The 25,091-nt window shown below is 45.0% G+C and overlaps 1 protein-coding gene across 1 annotated transcript in view; it reads left to right on the top strand.

Moving 5' to 3' along the window:
* znf536 (zinc finger protein 536) overlaps positions 1 to 25,091 on the top strand; it is a 180,537-nt gene that overhangs the window by 120,587 nt on the left and 34,859 nt on the right. The window contains exon 5 of the mRNA XM_030048719.1: positions 6,275 to 8,080. Within this exon, the coding sequence (XP_029904579.1) occupies positions 6,275 to 8,080 (1,806 nt within the window). The remainder of the gene's footprint in view (positions 1 to 6,274; positions 8,081 to 25,091) is intronic.

Here is a 25,091-nt window from a genome sequence, read left to right as displayed (position 1 = left end):
GTAATCTAGCTTCACTTTCTCTGTGCAGGTTATTCACAAAGTACACAGACAAATTATTTTTATAATCTTTCCAATGTAAAGATCTGATTTGGTCTTTGTATGCATAGAGCTGAAAAAGAAATCACTGTTTTCAGAGTTATATATATAAATTATATCTCAGTAATTTTGACCCTAACTGCACTTTATATGAGCCACTTTTTGCTTTTGATTAAGAAGATTTTTACACCAACACTGTAAATTTGACTGTTTTTCAGTAATATCTGAGCAAGGTACAGTAGCAGTACTTCTGCTCTTTAATTATTTGTATTATTCAACAGAAGACAGGGCGGTCAAGGGGTTATAGACTCTTCCCAAAAGGTCACAGGCTTGATCCCGACGACTTGAATTCATATTATGCAGAATAGAAGGCACTGTCAGTCTGATTTGAGTTATATGATAGTCGTATGTTCAGTGGAAAAGCATAAATCCACGTGTTTCTGAAAGTGTAATTGGTATTTGTTTCTATTGGTGATCGCTCGGCCTAATATGATCATCTTTCACTCAGCCGCACAATCACAGAAATCATAACAGAGAGAGAGAGAGAGAGAGAAGGAGAGAGAGCTGATTCAGAGACTTTAAGTAATTTCTCTCTCCTCCGCCAGAGATTTGTACTGCTATCCTCGAGATGTTCTTGAAAAGCAGAGTCCGAACGTCCTGACCTTTCCGTCGGTCTCTACACTTCAGAGCTGTGTAATCCTTGAGTGCCGGCGGAGACGCGGAGGCTGAAACGCTCACAACTGAAAATGGAAATCCCTCACAGCTGAGAAAAATCAATGCTAGCTTTTCTTCTTTTTCTCCATCTCTCTCTAACTCTCCTCCTTCTGCTCCCCCCCCCCCCCCCCCTCCTCCTCCTCCTCCTCCTTCTCCATGCACTTAAAAGGCAGAATGGGAGACCACCCGTACTGTAACCCCCTCTCCGTGCCTTAATAAGAGGCGCATACCTCAGGACTGAAGGGGAATTAGAGACGAGACTGTATGGCATGGTCGCACGCCTGCTGTACCGACATAATTAGGATCCTTGTGTTAAACAGCACATCCAGGTCATAGCCGGGCCATCCCCGACAACATTACGGTGCTGCGAGTGTGTGTTTTTGTGTGCACGTGTGTGTCTATTAGTGACGGCGGCGGGGGGGCATCTGTTACCTATGTGAGAGAGCTGACTTATGTCTGCTTTGAGTGGTACAGTAAGGATCCCCCCGAGGGTCATTTTTCATCCTGGAGGAAGCGGAGGCCTCATCCCGGGCCTGACGTTAACTCGTTGGGCGAAACACACTCACAAACACACACACACAGCAGTCTGGGTGCCAATCCGCTTCCATGTGAGCGTTACTTTCACACACCCCTCTGTGCTGATCTACAAAATGCCCTTTAAAACACCTCACTGAATTCAGTAAAGAGGATTACTGTGCCTATGTGTCTGCACCTATGGCCTCTGTGGAGGGTTAGTAAGGGTGTTGCTTTTTCGGAATGGGACTTAATCCTGGATCTGGGCCCGTCTAAGCACCAGCCATTCAACACACGGAGCAGAAACCGGCTTGATGCATCCACAACATGTGGCCTTTAAATCATCCCTATAACCTAATCACACCTACTCCGCGGTGACACCCTGATTACATCCACAAGATGACTTTTACGGCGGCTAAAGATCCTCCGCGCGCTCGGTGACAATGCGGAGAAATCCACAGATGACAGGCCCCGAGCCCCCCCCTTCATCCTAATGCAATGTGAGCGACACAATGGAGTTGCTTACCGAGCCGGTCGAGCCGGCATTGTGCGACGCAAACGCCGAGATTAATGAGCGGCTAACGCCAGCTTGAAAGGAATGAAGTGAATTTAAATTTCTCCAAAAGTTAAAGAGCTAATGTTACAGTATTAATTTCCTCTTGAACAGTGAGTGGGAAAATATCCATTAGCGAAATTAACCACAGTTTTCTAGGTAGCTAACATTGTGCGGCTGTGGCGCTACAGTGTGGGGCCACAGCTAATGAACACACTGCAGAGGGTGATATTTCATTATACAAATTAATGCTCACATTTTAATGGGAAAGTCACATAATGAATCTAGGCTTCAGTGACAGCAATTAGAGGCCCAGATTGTCCCCTTCTGGACAAGGCACTATTTAGCAGTAAGCAGCTGTGTGTAAAAAATAAAAAGGTCCTCGCTCTTGACAATAGCCACACATAACTTCAGGCAGGGCGGCATAACCAATAAGAGTCCCCGCTCACCTTTAAACGAGGAGAGAGAGAGAGAGAGACAAAGAAAGAGAGGGAGGAGAGGCAGGCCTTGCCCATGTCACTTAACCTTAACCTAACCTTGTAATCAGGATGAATCAAGAGGGACCTGTGATCTCCCTCTCCATCCCTCTCACTCCTTGTCACTCCTCCCTCCTTTTTCTCCCAACTATTTTATTATTTTTTTTTATCCTTTGAGCATATCTCCGGTTGCTGCCGTGTCTTTTTCTGTGTCAGCGCACCTCTCCTCGTTGTATTTCCTACTTTAGCTCCGTCACGCCATCTGTTTGGATGCCTGTCATGCGGCCGCACTGCTCGAATTCATTCAGTATACATGAATAAAAGCACTTGGTGGACACTTGTATCCCCTCTCCGTGACAGTATTAGCTATATGTATCTGTTATATACATGAAACAGATGTAAAGCAAACTTCCATTTTTCATCCAATCTGTCACACATCCCATCGACATATTTTATTTTATTTTTTTTTTCCCCCCACCAGCCGTCTTTCACCGTTTCTCTCTCTCCAGCCAAAAAGGAAATTCATCTTACAGTATGTCATATCTATTAAGCCGTTTTAATTGCCCCTCCGTACAGGTTTCGGGGTGTTTACCCGCACTTGTTTCTATGGCGCCGTCACAGTTCACACAAAGCCAGATGAAATCAGCATAAGCAACATAAAGTGGAAACATACTGCGGCGGAAAAAAGACCCCAGCACGGCAATCAGGGGAGGGACGATTTATATCCACTAAGGTGTCACTTAGATGTTTATGAGCTCCTTTTTTTCTTTTTTTCTTTTTTTTTTTTTTTAAATCAAACTCAAAGAAGTAACAGCAATCGGTTTCCGCTCTTTGCCATCCCTCGCAGTTCACCTTTTGTCAGAAACAAATCGTGCAAGAAGTTAAACAAAGTGGGGGGAGGACAACAACAACAAAAAAGTTTACTGTTCTATTTTTAACTCCCAAATAGCAATTTCCTGGTTTTGTGGCGGCAGTGATCTGTCATGTGGCTGGGAGGTTGTGCTGTTTGCGCTGATATCAATTAAAAGTGGATTAACGGGTACATAATGACCTTTAGCAGTAAATTGTGTGTAATGTTGCAAGGCAGGATACAGTATATTCCCCAGATGTCACACCAGGCCCCTGACGTATGATGGAGCAGATGTCTTAGCCAGTCCAAATGGCCCTCTAAGACACACACACACTCTCTCTCTCTCTCTCACACACACACACACACACATTGGCTCAGGCAGGCAGACAAGCACACACGTAAACATGTGTTCACACACACCCCACCCGATGCAACACGCGAGTGGATGCGGACGTGCACACTCCGTCTCGCTCGCACCGTAAGTTATATTTAAAATGCGCCGTTTTAATGGAAAAAAAAAAAACTGCAATAAACTGATCACTCTCCGAGGGCAGCAGCGTTTATTTTTAGTCGGGCTTATTCTGTAAACATCAAAGGGGAGTGTCAAACATACAATTTTCTGTGCTTTTCATTCCTATTTTAGATACGTGGATGGAGCATTAATCTTTATTTTCCCCCATGAACATTAACAACCTCTTATAAGAAAAAAAAAAAGGCAGGGGAGGAAAAAAAAAAAATCAGATCAGTCTAATTTCTGTCTAATTTGGCTCCTAGAATATCATTTTGTCCAGTTAGAGGAATTGAGAATGATCATTTGCATCAGGGACGTTTCCTTATTAAATCAGCACTGAGCCTCTGTTCGGCAGCTCACAGGAGAAGCACTTATTGGGTTAAAAGCTCATCTCGCGTGGTTTATTTTAAATATACTCTATGCTTCATAGCCACTCTAGTGTAAAAGAAAAGATATCAAATCACTCCGTCTTTCTATCTATAGTCAGGGCAATCTGTCTCAGCCGTGTGCACTCTCTCTCCCTCTCTTCCCTCTCTCTTTTCAGCTTTTTCACCTTCTTCTTTTTTTTTTCTTCTTTTTTTTCCTTTTGTATTCCCTGCTATTCTTTTCTCTCTTATATCAATATTGTATTGAGTTGGTGTTTGTGGCCCTTTATTTGAGAACTCTGCAGTAGGTCTGCAGATCGCAGAGTCTTTTTCTGGAATGGTGCCCTCCAAATAATGATAAATTACTTGAGCAGTATGCCATTTGCTAATTATATCCATGATTTACTACACAGCCCGACTTAAATCATTCAAACCAGCCTTGCGTAACAATGCAATTTTTTTTTTCGTTTATAAAATGGTTTCCATGTGTATAATCTAAACATTTTATGGCCATATATATATATATATATATATATGGACGCTCTGTCTCTCTCACACACACACACACACACACACACAGCCGTGCACACACACACACACACACACACACACACACACGGTACTTGACAAACATCCTTTTTTATTCTTGATTTTTTTTCCCCCTCCAATCCCCCTCTCTCGCTCTTCACACACACACACAATCTGTTATCCTTCTAACAGAAATTCCATTCTGGGAAGTTTTTATATGTATATAAAAAAAATCAAGCTTAGCATTTTTTTCCCTCTCTGTTCATTGTTTAATGAATCCAAATCTGGCTCAGACTCCAAGCCTATTATAATTGCTAGCAGGATGCGTTCTATTTCAACATAAGTAAGTATCATTCCAATGGAAGATCCACTTCTGGCAGAATTATGCTGCTGTTTTACCATTATCAAGAATATTCATGAATATGGATGTGCAGCGTAAATAAGTATATGTAAATGTTACACAATAAATTCACCCGCTCTTTTAATATGAATCACTTTGATCTGTATATACTTCAGTGAATCACATTGTTCTTTATCATAGGGCTACACCGCAACACTGAAACACAAGCATGTGGTTCACATATGTCGCCTGCAGATTTCTTTCCTTTCTCTCTCTCTCTCTCCCTCTCTCTCTCTCTTTTCTCTTCTCATTGACTCAGTTTTACAGTGAAGTGTATCATCCACATTTTGTTCCCAGTGCAGCGCAGTGTGGCGATGGTTGGGGAGATCTTTTGCCGCGGCTGATTTATGCTTCTCAAGATAAACTGCAAATAGGGAATGTCCGAGAAATTGCACTCTCATTGCCAAGGCACAGGCCTGACAGCAAACAAGGCCAAAACAGAGGCACGATGAGCCCACCGCAGGCTGATACACACACACACACACACACACACACACACACTTACACAAACACACACAGACACACACAGATACGCATAAACACACACAAACGGAGGCCCAGCCGTGCCCTCAGCCCTCGCTCATGCAAACAGAGATAGCATCAAGACAGTTTTGTTGTCAGTTGAAAATATTATCTCTTGTAGTGGACTGAAAGCACCATATGGTGAAATGTTTTTTATGGTGTTGATGTGAGTGATGGCTCACTTGGCGGGGCTGGATCGAGCTGGATCGACCCATATTCAGATGCCTACCCCCCCTTCTTCCCCAACCCACAGCCCACCACACACACACACGCACACACACACACACACACAAACACAAACACACACACACACACACACACACAAACAACAAATGGAACAGAGCCGAAAAGAGAGACAGGATTAAATGCAGAATTCTGTTCAATGTTGCTTTGTGTTGTGGTTTCCTCATATCTCGTCGTGTCTATCACTCTCCGTTTTATTTTGTCTTTCTGAAGTGCTTCCTGTCCTCTTTTATATTTTTCACCTTTTTCTCTCAGGCCCCTTTTAGGGCTTCTAATTTGCATGTGTTTGGATGGTAACCTAATGCAAAGCAATTACTAAACATCCACTTATTTTATGGTAGTTAATGAAATGCATATCCTTTTTTTTTTTTTTTTTTTTTTTTTTTTTTTTTAGCTCTATTCGTTTGACCTCATTTTCATCGTTCAGGGAGGTTACATGACCCTAGGGTCCACATTCCCTGCTCCAATAAATAGGCTTTGATATCCAGTCAATCTAATAATCAGGTTAATTATTCAATCTTTCTCCCTCTCTCTGTCTCTCTGTTTCTTTCTTGGCCTCTCAGGAGAGAAACCCTACCGATGCCCTCATTGTGACTATGCTGGCACCCAGTCTGCCAGTCTGAAGTACCACCTGGAGCGCCACCACCGCGAGCGCCAGAACGGCGCCGCCACCACCGGCCCGTCCTCTGGCCACACCCCCTCCGCCGAGCACAAAGAGGATCATGGGAAGACAGCCAGTGGTGGTATCTTTGCTCGCCCTGATGTCCTCCGCAATGTTTTCAAGGGGATGCCTCCGAACCTGGACTTCAGGGGAGGTCCGCTGCTGCCGCACCAGTGGGCGTCGCCCGGCATGATGTCTCCACGTGACCGAGATCGTGACAGGGAACGCGCGGACCGCCATTTTGATTCCGCTTCCTCGGCTGAGAACATGAAGACCTCCGCCGACGGGCCGTCTTCCCTGGTCTCGACAACAACAGACAGCCCCGCCAGCTTTTCTGACCTGGGCAGGGCCTACCAAAGCATGATGGGAAACGGGGTCCACTTTCAAGGTTCTCTCCAGGCCTTCATGGACAGCTTTGTGCTCAACTCCATGAAGAAGGAAATGAAAGACAGCCAGAGTCCAGTCCAGCTCCACAGCCAGCGCTACTATGACAGCGGCGAGCCCAAAGCCAAGCGGGCCGCCTCGGCTGATCCAGATAGAGAGGAGAGGGCTGAAACCAAGAAAAATTCAGAGTCAGGCAAGCCCGGATCCCAGTATGAGCCGCTGGACCTGTCTGTGTCTGTCCGGCCTGAGTCTGCGTCGGGTTCTCTCCCCGGCTCCTCAGTCACCATCCAGGATAACGTGGCCTGGCATGGCTGCCTCTTCTGCTCCTTCTCCACTGCCTCTCTGGAGCTCATGGCTCTGCACCTCCAGGCCAACCACCTGGGGAAAGCCCAGCAGCAGCGTTCTGACACCGGGAAAGAGCTCCATGGAGAGGCGTCCACCACCTCCTCTCATCATTCCTCGAGCACCAAAACCTCCGGCCTGACCCTCGACAGAGACGGAGAAAGAGACGGAGAGAAGAGCCAGGGAGGCTGGAACAACCACATGGACCCTCCCCACAACCCCTTTCAGAATGAGTTCTACAGGCAGTTCGGAGGGCTGTACGATGGATCCCCAAGGGCCAACCAGGGCCTCCAGGGGTACGGAGCTCCAGCAGACCAGGTGTTAGACCTGCCGAACCAGGCTTTGGGAGAAGCGTCTTCAGCTGGGGATGACCAGACGTCTGATAGGGGCTCCTGTGGAGAGGTGGAGGAGGACCAGGGGGGATCCGATGATGAGGTTGTAAAAGCCGGAGAGTGCAGTGCCAGCGAGACCCCTTCAACTACCCCCAAGAGACAGCAGCGCCCGAATCACTCCGATGAAGAAGAAGAGGAGGAAGGAGTGCCCGAAGAGGAGGAGGAGCGAGAGGAGGACAGACAGATGGACATGGAGCGGGAGACTGAAGAAAGTCCAACCTCTGATCTCCTCCAGAACCACCCGAAACAGCTCCAAGGTGACTCCTCTCCACCTCCACCCCAGATGAGTGGAGCTGGTTTGGCTGGATCGTCCTCCACCATGACCCCACTCTCTCTGGTTCCCCAACCCCAGAGCCAACCCTTGTCCCTGGAGAAGCAGTGGCAGCAGGGCCTGGGCCTCCTGTCGTCCTCCGGAGGTCCTCCAGGGCTGCTGAAGGCCGAGCCGCAGAGCCACCTGGAGCAGCAGATGAACATGAACATGCTGTCTGTCCTCCGAGCCTACAGCAACGACAACCTCGCCGCCTACAACGGCCTGGGAGGTGGAGCTGGAGGAGCACCCATGGGGGGCATGAAGAGGCCAGATGCACCCGGTGAGTGTGTGTGTGTTTAACGCCCGCCAGCGCTCACAGTAAAACACATCGAGAATAGACTCACAGATACCTGAACCAATAGAAAGCCACAGACACAAACAGTCATGCAGATATACACCTGTGTCTTGAGTGCAGATTCAATTTTCCCCTCACCACACACACACACACATACACATTAAACACACAAGACAAACACATATACATTTTTTCCCTGACAGCCACAAAGGAATCTCAGACACTCGCTGAAGGTCTTGAGATTGGCTCTGAAGTGATTTCAGCCTTATTTCAAGCAAGTTTAGAAGCTATCGGCCTGGCGAGTAGCAACAGATTAATCTTTATTACACGTTTATATTACTGGGAGTGCGGTGCCACCCTCCCTCTCCGCGGCATGGAGGGAATAACCCTGGGTGAGCGAGAGCAGGACCTCGGCTCCCTGTGCCATCTCCTCCACATGTCTCTTAACTATCTTAGCTCTCATAAAGCCGCCTCCCAAAAGCCCATTACTTTATAAGACTCGCCGATCTATGACCCTGTGAAAAATGAACTGTCAGCTTTCATGATTCTGCTAAGGTTACAGCCGCTCCTTGAGACTGAAGAAGGAAGTCTTTTTTTATTTTATTTATTTTTTTTCTCTGTGCCCTTTAGTAGTTTAGGGGTGGTTGTAGGGAAAAAAAAAATCTCTTGGAAGAAAGTAAAAGACCGAGGTTGAAGCTGTGCTTTCACACATAGCCAAAAATTTTAAATATAAATAAAATAAAATAAATACTTGCTGTAGTCCTTATATATTAGCTGACATCCCATCAGTGACAAGTCCATTATGTTGTAAACTTAAAGGTCTGCCTGAGTTTCCAGCTCTCCACATCTATTTCAAAGTACATACCAGTAGATATATTTGGTCATTTCTCAAATACCACACACGACCAACGTACTGTACCTACCTACTGCCAAAACAGAAGATATTTTCTTACAATAGCAGTTTCAAAATTAATCTGCAAAACATCCCATTTTTCATCTTTGGTCAGCTAAATAAGGCCCAATAGGTAGTTCTGTACATGCACTTTTGTGCCACAATAATAGGTATTTTGCCCTTGCGGATAACATAAGAATGAAACATATCTATGAACAGGCATGCTTTCATAATGGATGCAGTGGGTGATATACACACCTATAATAATTTTGTGACCCCTTTGATAATGAAGCAACACAGCTGCATGTGCTGATCTGACCTTTCTATCTGACAAAACATTATCTGTTGTCATGGAACCAGGCTCTCTGCATATCTTACCATCGCAAAGGCATTTTCACCTCCATGAAAATGAGTACCATATATATATATATATATATATATATATATATATATATTTTTTTTAAATTAACAGAGAAAGTGCCTTTGTGTGAGAATGCCCCCCTTATTGTCTAATCAGGAAGCTTGTGAAAGCTAGCTATGTGACGTCTGCAGTTCGCTCTGCAACTAGGAACGCTTGACCTTTTTAGATAAGGCTTTGTCTATGAAACAAAAGCCTTTCTTACATGTTGTGTTTGTCCTAGTCAGAGTCAGGCTTTCATTGTAATAAGAAAACCCAGCTAGTGATTATGTATCCATCCTCGTGGCAATAGATACTCATCTACATACCCGTGACCCGATTCAAACCTTTTGGAGGAAAGAACAATATAAAAGATCACAGGGAACTGTTGAAAAAAATGGAGACATAGAGTGACGACTGTGTGTGTGTGTGTGTGTGTGTGTGTGTGTGTGTGTGTGTGTGTGTGTGAGCGTGTGTGTGTGCCTGTTTTTGCTCTTAGCATGTCATTATCTTAGCTTTATTTGCAGCTGCAAAACAGTAGAAACGGAATGTTTTGTTCACCTCAAACCTGACTCTGTCGCCTCACAGCAAAAAAAAAAATAAAAAATAACATCCTGCCCCGTCCTGGGTCTAGTTCCTGGCCTTTTCTCTGTTCATTTTGCATGTTTTCTGTCATTTAGCCCCCCCCCCCCCCCCCCCCCCCCCCCCCCCCCCCCCTTTGTTGCACAGTCCAACGACATAGAAGTCAGGTCGACTGGAGGTTGTAGGTGTGTTACTGTGAGTGTGACAGACAGGCTACTACTTCAAGTGGTACTGCTATAATTATCACTACTCCTAATACTTACACTGCTACTATTACCACTTCTTGTACTTGCACTACAGATTCTGAATTTATAATAATGGATGAATGAAAAAAAAACAAAAAAAAAAAAAACAGACACACTTGTTTTATAGAGAAACACGCCATCACAGCGCTCGTTTATGTGTCCACATGCAAACTCTATGTGCTGGGGTCACCGGCGGCAGGACGAGCGAGAGCCACGCGGTCCCCTGTTATTTAGCAGGTGAGGTGGGGGTGGGGATGGGGGCGGAGGGGGTTGCAAAGACGTCCGCAAAACTCAATTCAGACCTGGCGAAATGTGATTATCTGGAGTGGGTTTGCATTAGGTTTGTATGCAAATAGAGCATAAATCATTAATATCGAAATTCTCCCCTGAATTTGCGCGAGCTGTCGTAGGGCACGCGCCACACGCCTGGAGTGGCCGTCTCTTCATTATGCCCCCGAAAAGGGAGGGGGGGGAGGGGATTGTGGTTTGGCGGGGGCATGCGCATGTATCCGTGCACACTCTCACCCTTGGAGACGCATATACACATATAGTTGCGCACGCATGTTCACACATCCGTAGTCTTCTTTCTTGAGCCACACCTCCCCTTAACTGGCCCGGGGATTGAATTTATCACTAAGTGACATTAACAGCAGCAGTGGCCGCGAGGTCTCTGTAATCAGGCGAGGTATCTGGTTACCGAGGTGCAGCGTGCAGTGTAAAGATTGATACGAGCCAGCCACCGCTCGCTGCACTGTAGATGTGCTTAAAACAATCAATACTCGGCTGCAGCGGAGACCTATCTATAGCCGCGCATTAACAAACGTGAAGTATTACATTATTCACGCGGTGCCATACATGCCGTGAATGCGTGCAAACATCGCTCCTCGCACCGTGTTACTTACTTCACCACAACCCCATCATTCACTTAATGTATTCAATGTGGGCCGGGACTTTGGTGAGTTCAGATTGACGAGCTGAAGTGGGGCTCCGTGCGGCGTGTTTTTTTTTTTTTTTTTTTTTTTTTATTTGCGGGGCCATGCGTTCAGATTTGGAGAGGAGAAAATGGCAGCGCTCGCAGCTGAGGACCTCTCGCAATTTGAGAAGGAGGCTACAGTACGTCAACAATGGGACAGGAAAGAAGAGACGAGAGCGAAATACATTCTCACGTAAATTAGACCCATCCCTGCCAATTCACAAGTGCTCTCTCCGCCTGTCCCGCCAGTATCATCGCTGCTGCTCTTGTTTGTTGGTGTGTATCGCCGACGATTGCTAGGTAAACGCTCGCACGGATTCGCCTACTCCACACACTTTAGAGGGAGCTGAAAAAGCAGCTATTTTGGCTTCAAGAGGTTGAAACGGGTGCATGGCTGTGCCTCGGTGTTACTCCACGAGCAGCGAGAAGAACACCGCTGGTAATCAAGGAGCCTCACTCTCTGTTTAATGACAAGGTGTGTGTTGTTGGGTTCTTAGTGAGGCACGTTTTGGGCGCCGATGAAAATAGCACCTGTGCGCGTAAACTGATGTTGGGAGAGACAGGAGCTGATTGTCACACTCTTTTTTTTTTTTTTTTTACACTTGCGTGAATTGCACATAGTCTTTGCTACAAAAGAGGGAAACTTGGGATCTTCATTCTCATACCTTTTTTTTTTTTTTTTTTTTTTTTTTTTTTTTTAAGCAAGTTAACAACAAGTTATTTACCATCAAAGACGCTCTGCCACACTGTGACAATTGTGGGCTGTCCCTATAGTTATCAATGGAGTTTTTTTTTTTTTAAAGCTAGAGACACCAAATACGTTTTAAAATGAATAGAATCACTATTGCGATGACACTCATCACGGCCCTTTGTGTGTGCCTATTTGCTGAATGTGAACCACGATTATTTATTTGAATTATCCACTGTAATGAGAAATAAAATGAAGGATTTTACAGTGTTGAAAACATTCAAGCTTTTATTAAAGCCACAGTTTAATAGCAATTCATTATGAACGTAACATCTAAGGGAACTAGATTGGAATAGATTTGTCTCTATCTGTGATATCTGTTCTATGATTTATCTGTCTTTTGTCTGTTGTTTGGTGTTTGATTATAAAATGCCAGATAGCCTGAAAACTTTTGTTAAAAAAAGCAATGGCAAAATGAAAAATGACTCATACAAATTACAAAATTCAATGTTTTGTGTGTCTTCCACAAAATGGCCAAATAGAAATGAGCACGACGCCGCGCCAAATGTTTGATATCAACGAGATGAAGCTGCGCCCTCTGGTTTACCTGCCCGAGAATCTCGTCTCCATGAAGTTGTGCACTCTGACTGGTTCATCATAGAGGGATATCTGAGTGCAGAAATTCATGCACACATTTCAGCACAGAAGTATAAAGGCTTCAATGTGCCGCCGTGTTCTTTACATTCACGCTTTACATTACATTTACATGAAGTTTGACTGTTCACCGTGTTCAGACAGCACGTGTCATTTCAGTTTTAGTGCATCAGGAGGCCTGACGTGACGTGTTGTCATGGCAAAGCCTCATGCACAGCTGTGAAAACAACAGGAACTACATTTTCTACGGAAGATGGGTGAGTTGTCAGCTAGTGCAAGCACAGCTAATTGAAATCATTTGCACAGGTCTAGCATTTTGTCAATTATGATCATATTATTATCATTAGTAGTTCTTCAGCTGCTTGATAGGCAGCACTTGCGCTGCATTATGTCAAAAAAAAAAATAGAACAGCTGAAGCAAGCATCACCATCATCATGTATTTTTACACATGCGAGCGGTGTGAACAGGCGTGCTGTTTAAAGTGGAAAAGGCTGGATTTACTGCTTGATGGCCTGATGTTACGCACGCTGTTTGAACTCGGTGTGAACGGGTGCAGCTGCACTCGCAGGCACACGCAGCCGCACTCACAGGCTCGCCGGCTAGTTGGCCGGCTTTTAATTGAAAGCAAAACATTCACGCCCGTTCATTGGGGGTTGTTGAAACTGATCGTGGAGACGTAGGAGATCACTAACCGAAAAGAAAGTGGCTGCAACACAGACGTAATTAACTTGTGAAGTGTGTTACGCATCACAGGCTGAGGATGCCTAGCCGAGCGCGAGGATCCGAGGGTTCAGTAAAAAATAGGTAAAGGCACCTGGGAGCACAGGCGGCAGAGTTTCCACCCTGCAGGACAGAGCTTTGTGGAAAAGCTATCGGACGCTGAGGGAGACACAGCAGGCAGATAAGAACTGTCTGTTGAACTTATCTGTGGGGAAAAAGCTGACGTTTTAGACTCGGTGTTAAAACGATATATATGTATATGCAAAAAAAAAAAAAAAAAGGAATAATGTGATAATCAAGATTTCAGCAATTTCATTTTACCCGTCTGTAGTCCCGCCATAACACCACTGGCCTACAAGTCAGCGCACATTCCCAACCCTCTCTGCCTCTTTGTGTGTGTGTGTGTATGTGTGTGTGTGTGTGTGTGTGTGTGTGTGTGTGTGTGTGTGTGTGTGCGCACAGGGTTAAGGGAGCTTGGTTTTCTATTTAATTGCAGTAGTGGTTGTGTCACTAGTGGCCAATTACCTCTGTCAGAGGGAGCACTCTGAAGGCTGTCGGCACTGTGTGCGATTTGAACCCACCAGCACTGAGGTCATATCAGAACGCCATACCATACCAGAGCTGTACGGTCCACACACACACACACACACACTTACACACACTTACACACACAAACACGAGCTCGCGCCGACAAAAACAGGCAAGCGCATTTTACACAGACGCAAACACTTGCATATGCGGTGTGAGAGAAAGGCAGGTTTTAATATAAGGCTGGTGTGTGTGTGTGTGTGTGTGTGTGTGTGTGTGAGAGAGAGAGAGAGAGTGAAACAGGTTCTGATGATAATTAAAGACATATGGCTAGATTGGTGGGCTGGCTGTGAAGAGCAGATGTAGAGGATCACAGTTGGTATTACTGGTGTAATTTTCACTTTCTTTGGGTTAAGTTCAAGAAAGGTAGGCTTTACGAAAATTCTCTCTCTCTCTCTTTCTCTCTTTCTCACATACACACACATAAATGCACACAAATAGATGTCTATACCACACAGATGCAATCCAGTGCGTCAATACCGCTTTATATTCATTCACACATTGACCGCTCACCACGCTGCAGTTAATATATATCATCTAACCCAGCGACCCGAATCTTATTTTTCCTTCCAGTAAGTTTCAGTGAGAGACAGTTTGCGTTTGTTTTCTCTGCAAATCAACTCGTTCTAAGTGTTTGTTTGTTTTTAATTGAATGTTATTTACCTGATACCAGTAGGTTGATCTGCCTTATTCTGCCTTGTTTCAAGATATAACAACAGATCATGCCTTGTTTTTTCACCTTTTATTTCTGTTGTGTGCGTCAGATGTTGTGAGCACACACACACACACCTGTACGCACACACACACACACACATGTGTGCATGTGCGTGACTGCATACACACACATATTTAAAACTTGTGATACTGCAAAACCTGGTAATTGCCAATAATACTGTCCTCATCAGGTGGTTAATTACCATTAATTTGGTTGCCGTTAGTCTGCCTGCAAAAACACACTCCCACACACACACGGGCCTGCACAAACACACACGCAGACACACACACAAAATGCTTTGACAAGTAGAGAGGGCTGGGGTACTTATTGCCCCCAGGCAGTCCTGTGTTTACTAATGAGCCAGACAGATAGCTTACCTCCTTTCAGGTAATTACTCTGTATACTTAAAGTACAGATAAAAGTTTGCCTGACACTTTTCATAATGATGAGCCGTAAAACCACCGGGGACCGCCACATTTCACTGACACACATCAATTCAGCACACCTGTCAATGCCCAGATCAACATTCAAACTGAGGCTGAGCGGCATATCAATATGATGTCAATATCGGGACATGAGACTAGATATCATGTGGGATTTTGGATATTTTAATACTCTCACATGACATAAGGGTTGTCTTTTCCTGGTTCTTAAGGCTGAATTACATTAAAAGGATGCAGTTTTCTGAACTTCTTAGACTGTTGTGACTTTTCTGTTATTTGCCTCTACCTGCTTGGTCATCATATCCACATTAATAATGGTTAAGAAAAATCTCCTGTGTCTAAATATCCCATCAAATCCTACTAATAGTCCCTGTAATATTGCCAATATGTGACATAATATAATCTAATATATGAATATGATGGTATTTGGTCAAAGACATCATGGTCCTTGATTTTGTCCACATCATCCTTCCCTAATTCAGTTCCTCTCATTACTCAATCGGTGCCTTGCTCATGAACACTAGCTGTTGTGGGAGGAGAGAGAGTCACTCATCCATTAGACTGGTGGAGTGCGGTCCAGGGACCCATCATGGGCCCCTCCCGTGGATTGTAGGGGTCATTGAACGGGGAGTTGGTTAATGCTAAATCATTTTATTTCACTATAATTTGGTGAAGGTTTAGGAACGATGATGGGAATCACACAATTCACTCTCATAACTGGGGGGGGCTTTCAACAGGCAACATAGTCGGACGCCTAGAGCGCCATCCAGAGGGGGACGCCAAAACTGCACCCAGAAAAGAGGCGGTTTGTGTGTTGGCATATTGACACATATTTATTAAGGTTGTATTTATTTACATTTTTAAATATCTGTATAATGATTCCTCGGCTCTAGATATCAGGTAAAAAAAAAAAAACAGCACTAATCAACCAGGATAAGTAGTTAGCATTTCTTGAGAAATACTGCCGTGACCACTGCCCACAGCTCTGGATTTTAGTCAGTAGCTCTTCATTGATTGGAGACTCTAAGACCCTGTTGGTCCCAATTAAATTGCATGTTGCTACAGTGTATTGGTTCTCCAAATATTTTTTAATGCCCAGTTCCTTCTGTTTGGGCGTTTGTTGATATTGTTTGGGGGGGGGGGGGGGGGGGGGGGGGGGGGGGGGGGGGGGGGGGGGGGGGGGGGGGGGGGGGATGCAGACATGCAGCACCGATTGCGGTTGTCATCTCCTTCCTCTTTGTTGGAAGTAACCTGCAATTATTCAAACAGGGTAGAAGTTTTCATACTTTTTTTTTTTAATTCCTTGGTGGACCATTATATCTGCGAATTGCATCTGTGAAATTTCCTGTTAGCTGACAAAATGAGACTCATTCGCAGGCTATCAGAGGTTCATGTAAACAGTTTAACCTCCAGACCACAACCAGAGTCTGGTCAGCAGCCGGGTGACATGGAAACACGGCTGCTGATGCTTCTCGGCTCAAAACAGAGAGTCCAGCCGCTCTCCTGCCTGCTTTTCCTTTCCTTTCAGATCTCTGCGTTTTTCACTTTCCCACACTCCAGGATCCTCCCTTTTCTTTATCTCTCTCTCTCTCTGTGTCTGACTCTCTCTCTCTCTCTCTTTCTTTCTCTCTCCTTGAGTCCTCGTTGCTGGAGGGCATGGGCTCCTCTGGTGATTAAGCTGTCTGGAGGCCCGTCTGTCTGTCTTTTACCGAGAAGAAGACTGTTGGCGATACACTTTTTTCCCCGGCTCTCATTGTGCCTCCGCCTCGCCGAGATGACAGCTTTGACGGTAGGCGAGGCGAAGGTGCTATTTCACATGCGCAATAATATTACCAGTTTGACTTGTGCAGAGGTGAATTATCGCCTTGTCACCCAACAGTGCAAATGCTATAGTTTTCAAAGAGCAATTAATTGTAATAGCTGCTGTCAAGCCCTTAAGGACGATACCTGTTGCTCACTCTCTCTCTCTCACTCTCTCTCTCTCCCTCTCTCTCTTCTCTCTCTTCTCGGCAGATGTGATAACTCTAAAAATATTTTCCCCTCGCTAATTTCCCAGATATCAACTGCAGCGGCTGCTGAAAGGTCCTTTTTGAAAAGGCTTCATACGCTTCCCGTGCTCCTCTCTCTCTCTCTCTCTCTCTCTGTCTCTCTCGCCCCTTTTTTTTCCCACTAATACCTCCAATGATATTGGCCACATCACGTTTCCTGGAAGTACTGTACAGTGACTGATGCGCTGTATCGAGTTGCCCCTGCGAAAAAGAAATGGAGACCAATGCTGGATGATAGCAATGGTACATGACAATTATTCTATTCATTATTTTAGAAGCAGGGGATGGGAAAACAGGCCGGGAGGGAGGGAGGGGGGGGACAGCGTGGGAGCCGGGGAGGTTAGAGGGAGCTGCAGATCACTTTCGTACAGTACAGCTCTATGTGTGTGTTTGCATACACACCATGTGCTTTTATGTATGCATGCAATTCAGTATACACCCCTCCCACCCCCTACGCTGCACGTTCTATAGCCACATTGTGTTCAATATTGCAAAAAAAACATGAAACAATGGGTTATAAATTGGCCTTCCAACCCGATATATTTGACATGATCTCTGCTTCCCATCTCGTTAGTTTGCTGTTTGTTTCTTTTCTTCCCTGACTCCTGTAGACTTTGTTCAGTTTGAGTTGCTCCTCTTAAGAATGCAGCGTTCCCTTCCCCAGGCGCCCCGGAGATGTGAGGAGGACGCCTCAGAGGAGTTGTACTCATAAAGCTCCTCTTCCTCCGAGAGAGAGACAGAGGGAGATAGCAGAGAGAGAGAGAGAGAGAGAGAGAGAGAGAGAGAGAGGGAGCAGCACCACCAGGCACAGACACACAGGCATAATAACTACACTTACACAGCTAGTCGACACATAATGAGACAATGCTGCAGCAACTTCAAGGAAAACACACAGATATATAAAAAACAACAGAGAGCGAGGAAGAGGGAGAAGGAAACGGGGGGGGGTGGGGGGGTGGGGGGGGATGAGGGGGGTGAAAAAAAAAAAAACCCAGAAAGAGAGAGAAAAAAAAAAAAAACCCAAGAAACTATGTCAACTTTTATTTCCTCTGTTATTCCACATCAATGGCGGCGTGCGGTGATACTAATAAAAACAAAAACTATAACACAGGTATAGACACATAGGCAGCGATGCGGCGTGTTTGAAAGGCTCCGTGGCAATTAAGGACAAATAACTTGTATATTTCCCGTCGCGAAGGATGATCCCGACCACTCGCTAAAAACATGTTTGATTTAAACATCAAAAAGCGCGGAGAAAGAAAACAAATAAATAAGAGTCAAATAAACAAAGTTGTGCTCGGGAAGAGAGAGAGAGAGAGAGAGAAAACACAAAAACCGCAGGGGGAATAAGAATAAGAATAGCGAGCAACGAGACAAATAAGCCGGCAACATTATAACATTAGCAGTTAGAAAATACACTTAATTCCTCGGCAGAGATGGATATAAACTGCATTGTTGCGTTGCAAATCCCAGCGACCGGATTTAAACCGCGGCATTGTTTTATTAGGGAAATATGGGGGTGGAGGAACACTGCTTGTTCTAATTACAGTGATTTAATCAGGATTAGAGAGGTTACCTGGATGAAGCTAGGGGGCATCCATGGCAAGGGCACAAGCTTTTAGACAGGCAGGAGACTGGTTACATGTTGCACTTTAAAGACGGAGGGGGAGCTCGTTTGGGGGGGAAAAAAAAATAAAAAAAATAAAAAAAAATCTGTTATCGGCCTCATCGGCGACAATGACTTCAGCTGTAAAAAACAATGACTTTCTTTGCTCTTGCATGAGTAAACACTGGCCTATTGTTCCGCCTCGCTCTCCCTCCTCTCCCTGTCTTTCTTTCTCTCTCTCGCGCTCCCTCCCTTTTTCCTCTGCCTAGTTAAACAGCAGGCACAGGGAATCCATTTTAATCTGATTAATAACTTAGTTGATCACATATAACCTAATTTTCATTCAGTGCCGCCCTTGTCCGCCCGGTCCACATCCACGATGACCTTTGAGTCACCACTCCTACGATAAAGCACAATACGTGCCATTGTGCCGTCAAAAAAAAAGCTGAAGATGTTTTACATCATTACAAAAATTTAATGTCCCCCATCTTTTCAAATGGGATGCTTTCCACAAAAGGCCAGGCCTGCAATTGAGGGGGGGGGGGGGGGCGGTCATTACGAGCGGGATTCAAGTTTCCTGGGTCGCGGAGATGGGAACAACTTTTCTCATGCATTCACAGTAATATGAATCGTCCTTTTAAAACAGATATGGTTACATATTAGTTTTGAAAGGTACAGTAACTGGCTCAGCGTTAAGCTGCCCTCCAACACTGGGGCTCTTTGTTCCCTGGCCGAGCTAATAACTGGCCCCTGATCCTCATCTCTCTCTCTCTCTCTCTCTCCCTCTCCCTGTTAGTCACACAATTACACTTGCTCCTTGTGGAAGAACACTCATCCACACGTGAACAAGTGCGAAAGTCTATTTTCATATTTTGCATCATCGATTACGCCTGGTGTGCACCCGACTTTTCGTTTTTTGCCCTTTTTTAATTTTTGCACCGTCGGTTTATTTATACGTATACGGGATTGGCAATCAGGCTTAAAGTATCACAATGTGAGCCTTGTGAGTTTTTGCAATAACAACTAAAAAGAGGGGGGGAAAAAAAAAATCTCCTTCCTCCCTTTCTTCCTCTGTCTCTCTGTCGCACACACTCACACACACACACACTCACACGTACACACAGGAAATATGAATCAAATATTCATGAAGTGGGCTGAGGTTCTCATGCACCCATATGCTTCCACATCCAAGCAGCTTGCAGTGGACAGAGACGGCCGTCCAGCCTCGGGTGACACAGCGCCGTGCGACAGATTAGAGAGCGCGGCGACGCCTCAAATCGCCGCTGCCGTCACCAGAACCATCATCATCATCCCGGACCCCCAAAAAAAAAAAAGGTCACATCAAACACATATGTATGCGCTCTTTTCCCTCCTTTCCTTTTCCCTTTGTCCTCTTTGCCCTCCACCGTACCCCGCGACTTCCTCTTTCGTGTAATAATCTGTTGCGAGAGAGATGAGTCCTCAGAGCTCTGTGATTCACTGGCCAGGAATCCTTGTAAAATCAGGGCCCCGTGCATTCGCCAGTTTCCAGAAATTGTAAGAACTTTATGGTTTATAGTTTTTTATTAGGCCTCGGCAGGGAAGAAAAGGGTGCTGGAGGGTTGGGAGGAGAAGGAGGGGTGGGGGGGATTAAAACTGGAGGGATTAGCACCATACTTTAAGATAAATCTTTTTTAATGTGAAACCTCATCCCCGCTCATTCTGGGGTAACCGCTCTTATTAACTGCTTTTCTATCACTCGCTTTTTATGCGGCCTATTTTTTTTTTTTTTTTTTTTTTTTTTCGCCGAGCAACTTTAAGTACACGCTTTTGGACACGGCCGCGCGCCGCTAACTCTGCCAGTTACACAAACAACGTCCCTTTTTAAGCTTTTAAACACAGAACAATGGCAAAGCGCATAGCTGTGCACATTAATGCTTTTGTATATGGGAGAGAGAGAGAGAGAAGAGGAGAAAAAAAAAACAGAAAAGCAGAGGGGAAGAAAAGAGATAAGCAGAGCTTGGCTGCGCTGCCCCTCCATCCCTCCATCTCTCTCTCTCTCTCCCTCTCTTTTTTCCTCTTTCCCCTCTCTCTCTCTGTTTATATGAAAAAAAAGAGGAAAAAAAAAACAACAAATCTCCCTTTCCATCGTCAAATCCAGGCTGATCTGTATGCGTCGGGGACTAAACAGACAAACATCATATTCTCAGTCTCCAGACTCTAATTGACTGAACAAGGATTGGTCACACTTTTAAGAAGCGTTCCATAATGGATTTCCGTGTTTGTGCCTCCTTTAACTGGCAGCGCGAATGGAAGACATAAATGTTGTCTTTATTACCGAAAACAACAGCCCTCTCTCTTTCTGTGCCTGCCTCGCCATCTCTCCCTGTGTTATTTTTTTTTTCCTGTTTGTGTGTGTGTGTGTTCATGTGTGTGTGTGTGTGTGTGTGTGTGCTGTAAAAGATGATATCAGCGCAACGGTCGGCGTTTGTTGCAAGGTCAACGCTGCCCGACAGATGACAAACGATCTCAAGATGGCCGCATCATCTGTCCTGTAGTTGTTGAGGGAAAAGAGATGAATGCATACATCTATTTTTGCCTCTTCTCCGCGTCTTCGTGTTTACTTTCCTCTCATCGTGGTGTGTGTGTGAGTGTGTGTGATGATGATGATGGCGGCGGTGGCGGCGGCAAAGCAAACACCTGATTTGCCACAAACTGCCGTAAGAGCTTCCAACCCTTATTCCCTTATACCTTTTTACCTTTTGATTTGATTTGATTTTTAATTTTTTCTGGGAATCCAAAAAAAAAAAAAAAAAAAAAAAAAAAAAAAAGAGGAGCGGAGGAAACAAATGAACAAGAAGGAGGGAATCTTTTCAAAAAATCTGCACTTATCGTGTTTCTGTATCAGGAAGCAGACTTGGCAAGAGACGGGGATTCAGTATTATGGACAAGCTGCTCATCAGATGGGAGATGGGTTTATTTCGGTGCCCCCTCCCCCCCTCCCTCCCTCCTCCTTCCCCCCCCCATCACCACCACCGCCACCACCTCCTCCTCTATCCATCCATCCATTCCTCCTCCTCCTCCTCCTGCTCCCCCCCCGCCCGCCCCTCCCTCTGCCACCCCTCTTGTTTTGCTTCCCATCCAAGATGTGTCTCATTTTCCCCCGACTGGACAGCTCCGTCAGAAACTGCCCAAAAAGAAACTTGGCGTCCTTCTGTGGACCGAACGCAACTTTTCATTTCAATCATTTGATTGATTTTACTTGCCGTTGTTTATTGTTTGTTTCTCTTTTTTCCTTTCCTTTTCTTTTTTTTTTTTTTTTTACTCCACCTCCCCTTTCTTTTTCTATCTTCCCTTCTTCATCTGTTTTTTTTTTCCTTTCCATTCTGGCTCATTATCTGCAGTACAGAGCAAAAGGGTGAACACACACACACACACACTCACACACACACACACACACACACACACACACACACACACACACACACACACACACACACACACACACACACAGAGCTAAACTCCATCTCTGGCAGTGACGGCCACTTTTGACAAAACACTAAGTGCATTTTTTAATTACCTGACTTCTCTCTAATACCGTTGTCATCTCGCAGACAATCCCTCTCCTCTCCCTCTGATGTTGTTATTATGTTCTCATTTGGATGCCGGCTCTCCGCAGGTAGTCACCCCCCCCCTCTCTCACGTCCCCCACCTCACCAGCCCACCACCCTCCTCCTCATCATCACCCCCTCTCACACACACACACACACACACACACTCTTCCCCTCCCTCCCTCAGCAGCAGCAGCAGCATCCCAGTTCTGAGGTAAACTTTGCCGTTTGCAAGTTGCGTTTGATCGGAGATTTACTAGAGGAAAAAGAAAAGAACTTTGTCTTTTATTATCTTTTCATGAAATGTCTGGAAAAGGCTTATTGTTTTTTTTACGAAGCAACAGCTACAGTTGTGTTTAACCCCTTGAACTCTGTTTTTTTTTTTTTTTTTTCCCTTAAGTTTTACCCCTTAAGTCGCCACAAAGTTAGATTTCAATTTTTATGACCAACATTTTTTTTTTTTTTTGGTGAGAGTGGGTGGTCAGTCCGTTTTCTTTGGACAGTGGAGCGACTCACTGGATGAAAGATCAATGACAAAGAAGGAGGGCAGAAATAGGGGTTGATGGAGAATGAGAGAGAGAGAGAGAGAGAGAGAGAGAGAGAGAGAGATAAAAGGTTGCCGATCAACTCGAAAACCAAGTGGCAATCAGTGGGGTGCTTTTGCTTGACAAGCTCTCTCTCTCTCTCTTTCTCTCTCCCTCTCTCTCTCTCTCTAAACCTGCATCCATCATATCATAAGACACACACACACACACACACATGCACGCACACACACACACACACAGTGTCCACTGAAACAAATCAATAAGCTGCAGGGTGTGATGTGCAGTAGCGGACGGTACAGAAGGGAAACAGGAGGAAGAACAGGAGAAGGAGGAAAGAGAAGACAGCGGGGGGGTGAGAGGGGGGTTGGGGGGGGGGGTGTCCCTCCTCCTCCTCCTTCTCCTCCTCCTCCTCCTCCCCCTCCATCGCTAATGAATCCATCGCATGATCAACACCATCTATCCGTCACCGAACAACCCCTCCCCACCCCGTCATCTTATGAAATAGCAAAAAAAAAAAAAAAAAAAAGGCTTGTCTTGTTAATTTGGAAAACAAATATTCAGCAACTTTATCAGAAGTTAAGCAGCAACTTTTTTTTCCCCCTCCCCTCCTCCTCTCATTTCCCCTCCCTCCTTTTTCATCTTTGCGAAAGAGTGCCGGCAGCTCACCTGAAGTTTCTCCCAGGCTGTTAGCTCGAAGACGATGCACTTTATCTTTTTTTCTGTTTTTTTTTTTTTTTTTTGTAATTTATTTTGGCAAGACCTAATACCTGTGATTATGATGATGTCGATGATGTGTTGCAGTGTTGCAGTCCCTCATTTTTAGACAACTTGATCCCGTACAGTTCATTAGAAACGGCTCAAATGTCGTTTTTTTTTTTTTGTTGTTTTTTTTTTTCAGTCGTAATAATAATTTCCTTCAGCAGCTGCATAACTTCTTCCACGTCGACGCCTTTTGAGGAACTTTCCTCATTTTCACCAAGTTATTGTTTCTGCATGCATTTAGTGCGGCGCTACAGTACATTCTTTTATACAGTGAGGTGAGGAAAACTGGTCTATTGGGTTTTTTTTTTTTTTTTTTTTTTTTGGAGGCTTGAATGCAGAGGTTGCAGTATTGGATCTTACACCTATTGAAGCTGACGCCGTATAACAAAGCGCACGGGGCCAAAAGTAATGATCATATACAAATATCAATATGAGAAAGAGTGTGTGCTAAAGAAGACGTATGGCTATTGATGTTTAAATAACTGTAGCGTCAGGGAGATGGAGAGAGGGGGGAAAAATGTGAATCATATTTTCTTTCTGCAGTTTCTTAGAGGGGAAAGACAGAGAGAGAGAGAGAGAGAGAGAGAGGAGAAGAGAGAGAGAGGGGAAGAAAAAACACTTAATCGAACACACCCCGCGAGGCGCAAACAGTGGAGCCGAGGGCAAGATAAAAACAGCACCTCTCTCTCTCTTCCTCTTTCTCTCTGCCTTCGCGAACAAAACCACAAATAAATATATAATCAGTTAGTATTATGCTGCTTTTGCTGTGAGCCGCATTATCTGCCCGCCGCCGCCGCTCTCTCTGCAAAGAGAAAAAGGAAGGGAAGTCTTGACAGTGCAAACTCCTCCGATGATAAAAACCCGTAAAAAGTTATGACTTCAGAGGTGTTCTTTTTTTTTTTTTCCTCTCCTGTGTGTGTGTCTTTTAATTTGTCTGGGCATATGCGGCTGTATTTGCATTTCAAATAGTCGTATTTGAAGGAGGTGGTTTAAATGCCAAGACGCGAATTGATGACAATCACCTCGACTCGAAAGCACCGGCGTAAACCCGCTCTCCTCGCCGCTGACATTAAAACTAACCAAAGCAGCAATACAAACACAATACAAATATACAAATATACACATAGATATATCTGCCTGCATCACTCCCTGCCCCCCCCCCCCCTCCTCCTCCATCCACCGTTTTCTTTCTCCTTGTCCCCCTCCGTCCTGTAATTTTAAAATCAATTTACATCTGAATATTGGTCCATATACATACGGAGCAATGGAGGTTAAGCTGCCTCAAAAAAGCTAAAGTAGAGATTAGTCATGGCAGGGGATGAATTGATTCAGCGACATACACTTTGGATGCATACACACTTTTGCACACACTCACACACATTGCCTTCACCCCCCCCCCCGCCGCCCGCCCCGCCGCCCTCAGCCCTCACTGCCTTTTCATCACTTTTCCATATTCATTTCTGTAATTTACAGTAAATCCAATAGCTGTCAATCACAAATTAAAAGGGAGAAAAAAAAAAAAAAAAAAAAAAACAACGCTGAAAATT

The sequence above is a fragment of the Myripristis murdjan genome, chromosome 3 (genome assembly GCF_902150065.1).
Source record: "Myripristis murdjan chromosome 3, fMyrMur1.1, whole genome shotgun sequence".
Lineage (NCBI taxonomy): Eukaryota > Metazoa > Chordata > Actinopteri > Holocentriformes > Holocentridae > Myripristis > Myripristis murdjan.
This window is presented reverse-complemented; position numbering and strand designations above follow the sequence as displayed.